Source organism: Sorex araneus, chromosome 2, assembly GCF_027595985.1.
Source record: "Sorex araneus isolate mSorAra2 chromosome 2, mSorAra2.pri, whole genome shotgun sequence".
NCBI classification, from domain to species: Eukaryota; Metazoa; Chordata; class Mammalia; order Eulipotyphla; family Soricidae; genus Sorex; species Sorex araneus.
In genome coordinates, this window is record NC_073303.1 from 150,833,024 (window position 1) to 150,836,218 (window position 3,195).

At 35.1% G+C, this 3,195-nt stretch overlaps 1 protein-coding gene across 1 annotated transcript; it reads right to left on the reverse strand.

The window, feature by feature from the left end:
• Positions 1 to 990: 990 nt before the first annotated feature.
• Positions 991 to 2,982, reverse strand: C2H3orf85 (chromosome 2 C3orf85 homolog). Its single transcript, XM_055124513.1, is given in 3 exon segments — positions 991 to 1,080; positions 2,639 to 2,788; positions 2,929 to 2,982. Coding segments are annotated over 3 exon segments (294 nt in total).
• Between the last annotated feature and the right edge of the window lie 213 nt (positions 2,983 to 3,195).

Sequence of the window (3,195 nt, forward strand, 5' to 3'; positions counted from 1 at the left end):
CCACATGAAGGATAAATGCCCTACCTCTGTGGTAGTAAATAAGAGTGGTCTTAAAATAGACTGGCTTTATTTTATTTTATTTATTTACTTTTTTGCTTTTTGGGTCACACCCAGAAATGCACAGGGGTTACTTACTCCTGGTTGTACACTCAGGAATTATTCCTGGTGGTGCTCAGGGAACCATATAGGACGCTGGGAATAGAACCCTGGTTGGCTGCATGCAAGGCAAATGCCCTACCCACTGTAATATGCTCCAGCCCCTTATTTTATTTTTAATTAATTTAATTATAGAACTGATTTATAAAGTTATTAATAGTTGACTTATAGGCATATAATATTTCAACAACAATCCTACCACTAGTGTCAACTTCCTTCCACCAGCGTTCCCATATTCTCTCCCCACCCCAAATCCTTTCCATCCCCACCTGTCAACTTGGAAAGCATATTCAAAAGTTTCACTGGTCACTGCTTAGATCTCATGCTATCCGTTTTGCTGAGTCTGTGTTTGGATATATATGGTTATCCACTCACCTCTATCACCAGTATAGCTGAAGCCCTGATGGGTGAACAGGAATCAGAGCTTCAGTTGGACTGGCTTTGGAAAGGGATGCACATTTAAGAAAAGAGGAGAGGACCTATTACACTTGAAAGGTCTCTCTTCCTTTAATTAAAAAAGTGAACAAACTCAAGATGAAACAAAATGCTAGTACTAAGAGCAATGAGCTTTGATGACTACTTTTAAAAAAATGTCCTTTCACTATAAAAGCCCATTTTTGATAGATGATACAGCTGTAGTCTTTATTTTAGTTTCTTATTGTAGAGTTATATTTATTGAGAAATTTAATTCTATATTTTATATGACTTTTAATTTATTTTCCTCAGCTGCACTTAAAGACATAATAATTTTGTAAACGGGATGGATTTGCCTCCAGATCTCCACTCATGCTGACTCTCACATTTCACTTTTCTGTTTCAACCAGGAGAGCACGTTTACTGGGCAGAAGATTTGTCAAAAATTAAGGTGTTCCCATTCAGATAGTACTGGGCAGTTGTTTTCAATGAAGTCCGTGTTTTACTTGCCTGCAACAAAAGGAAAATCAAGTCATGATTTAATGTAGAACACATTTTAATGTAGATTTAATGTAGAATGATTTAATGTAGAACACATTTTGTGTCAGTTGTGCTGATCATCCTGCAGAAATACCTAAGAGAATGGGAGAATTACAACAAAAGAATAATACCAAATATGATTTATTTTTCACATTTATAGTTTAATGTTTACATAGAGCTCAAATGTTATGTAATATTTGTGGAGCCACAGTGTGAACCAATGTGGCAGGCTTGTTACATGTTAGTATCTGTCAGTTTACCATTGCACTGATATATAATTATAGGCAGGAATATATTTGAATATTTCATCAGTCCATGAATAACACAAAGTCTCTCACTCCAGGCAATTATTTGACTTGTCAAATAAACAAATGTTTTGTTTTAGTTCCTCTGAATTATTCCTGTTGAAAATAATCCAGATGTAACATTAGATGCATTAGTCAACTGGTGAATTTTTTGTTGTTTTTGTTGTTAGTTTTGTTGGTTGGTTTTGTAATCATACCCAGCCCTGCTTAGATTACTTCTGGCTCTTAGTCTAGGGATTACTCCTGATAGTGCTCAGGATCATATGTGGTGCCTGGGATTGAACTAGGGTTGACTGCATGGAAAACAAGTGCCTAACCCACTGTGCTACCAACAATGCACTCTTGTTATACTAGCTAAAACTCATTCAACGGACATAAAGATGGGGCCAAGACCCCAGAACAAGACTGAAAACGCTTCTTTTAAATTTTTTTTGAAATGAATTAACAGAACACTTTTCCTTGGTGATAGTGAGTCTTTTATTTTGGCAAAGGAAAAACAAACAAGTAAAGGAATGATTAATTTGTTACACATCTTTGCTTTCTAAATTGCTAAGTGGGAAAAGGAAAATCATGAATAATTGAAATATTCAGATAATTCAGCAATTTTACTTGGCCTGTGCTTTCAAGGTCTTCTTCCATTAAAAAAGTAAACATGAAATAAAACTAATGCATATTTCTTTTCTATTTTTCTGGAAGTGAGAATACAAATGATTAGGAACATGTATAAAAGTCAGGCAAATGAAAGAATAACATTAAGGTCTGGATAATTATCTCAGAAGAAAATTGGCTGCTGGGGAAACTAAAAAGAAACTAATGATGACAGTTCATTCATGTGCCTACCTGAATGTATAATAATTTACTGTAACTTGACTACATAGCAGTCATTTTGCTAGGTCCTGAGAACTGTGATCTTAATAAATAAGACAAGCAGGAATCTTACCTTTGTAGTACAGGAAAGGAAGTTGGGTGTAAAAGAACAGTATGGACAGAGTGATATCTAAGTGCTATTCAAATGTGAAAAAGGGGAGACAAATGGTAGGACAAATACCTTTCTGGAAATGAGGCAAAGTCTTCTAAAAGAGGGCACATTTTAATCTTAAAGGAAGTGGTATAATTTACCACAAAAGAGCCACTTAATGGAAAGAAAAGAACAAGCAGTCATGGGTTAGTGGTGTGTTAATGAGATGTCTGTTTAAAGAGACAGATAGTGAAAAACTATTTACTTCTAATGCAAATACGTGATCAACCAGGGTGTTTCCCCCATTATTCAGATTACAATCTGGGTCTCAGAAATCCTGAAAATATACATGTCTTTTGAGATGCAGGAATTGATTTGCTGGACCTTCCAATAAAAAATGGCTCTCCAAATGCTCCTGTTAATGAGTCCAAGGTTATAGCTTCTTTTAGGATACTAGTTTGCTGCTTAATATTTCCTCTTAAAGAGATATAACTGTAGCTTCTGTAGCTTTTGAGAAGGTGAGTGTCCGAGAAAGAAACCTAGGAAAAGCTATACCTCATGAGGGAAATAGCTCAGTTCTTTTCTGCCATCAACAATAACCACTTCCATTTAACACAGTATGAAGGTGCTAGATGGTGCACGGAGACTTTATGAGCTTCACTATATACATAAACCCCAGATATTTGCACTAAAATTCCAATTTTATCTCTTTTGTGGACATTTTCTTAATTTATTTAATGTCTAGCTTTCTTGTATGCGAAGAGGTCTGATAATAATAAAACACTAAAACTAAGGTAAAATCACTATAAGAATTGAGAATAT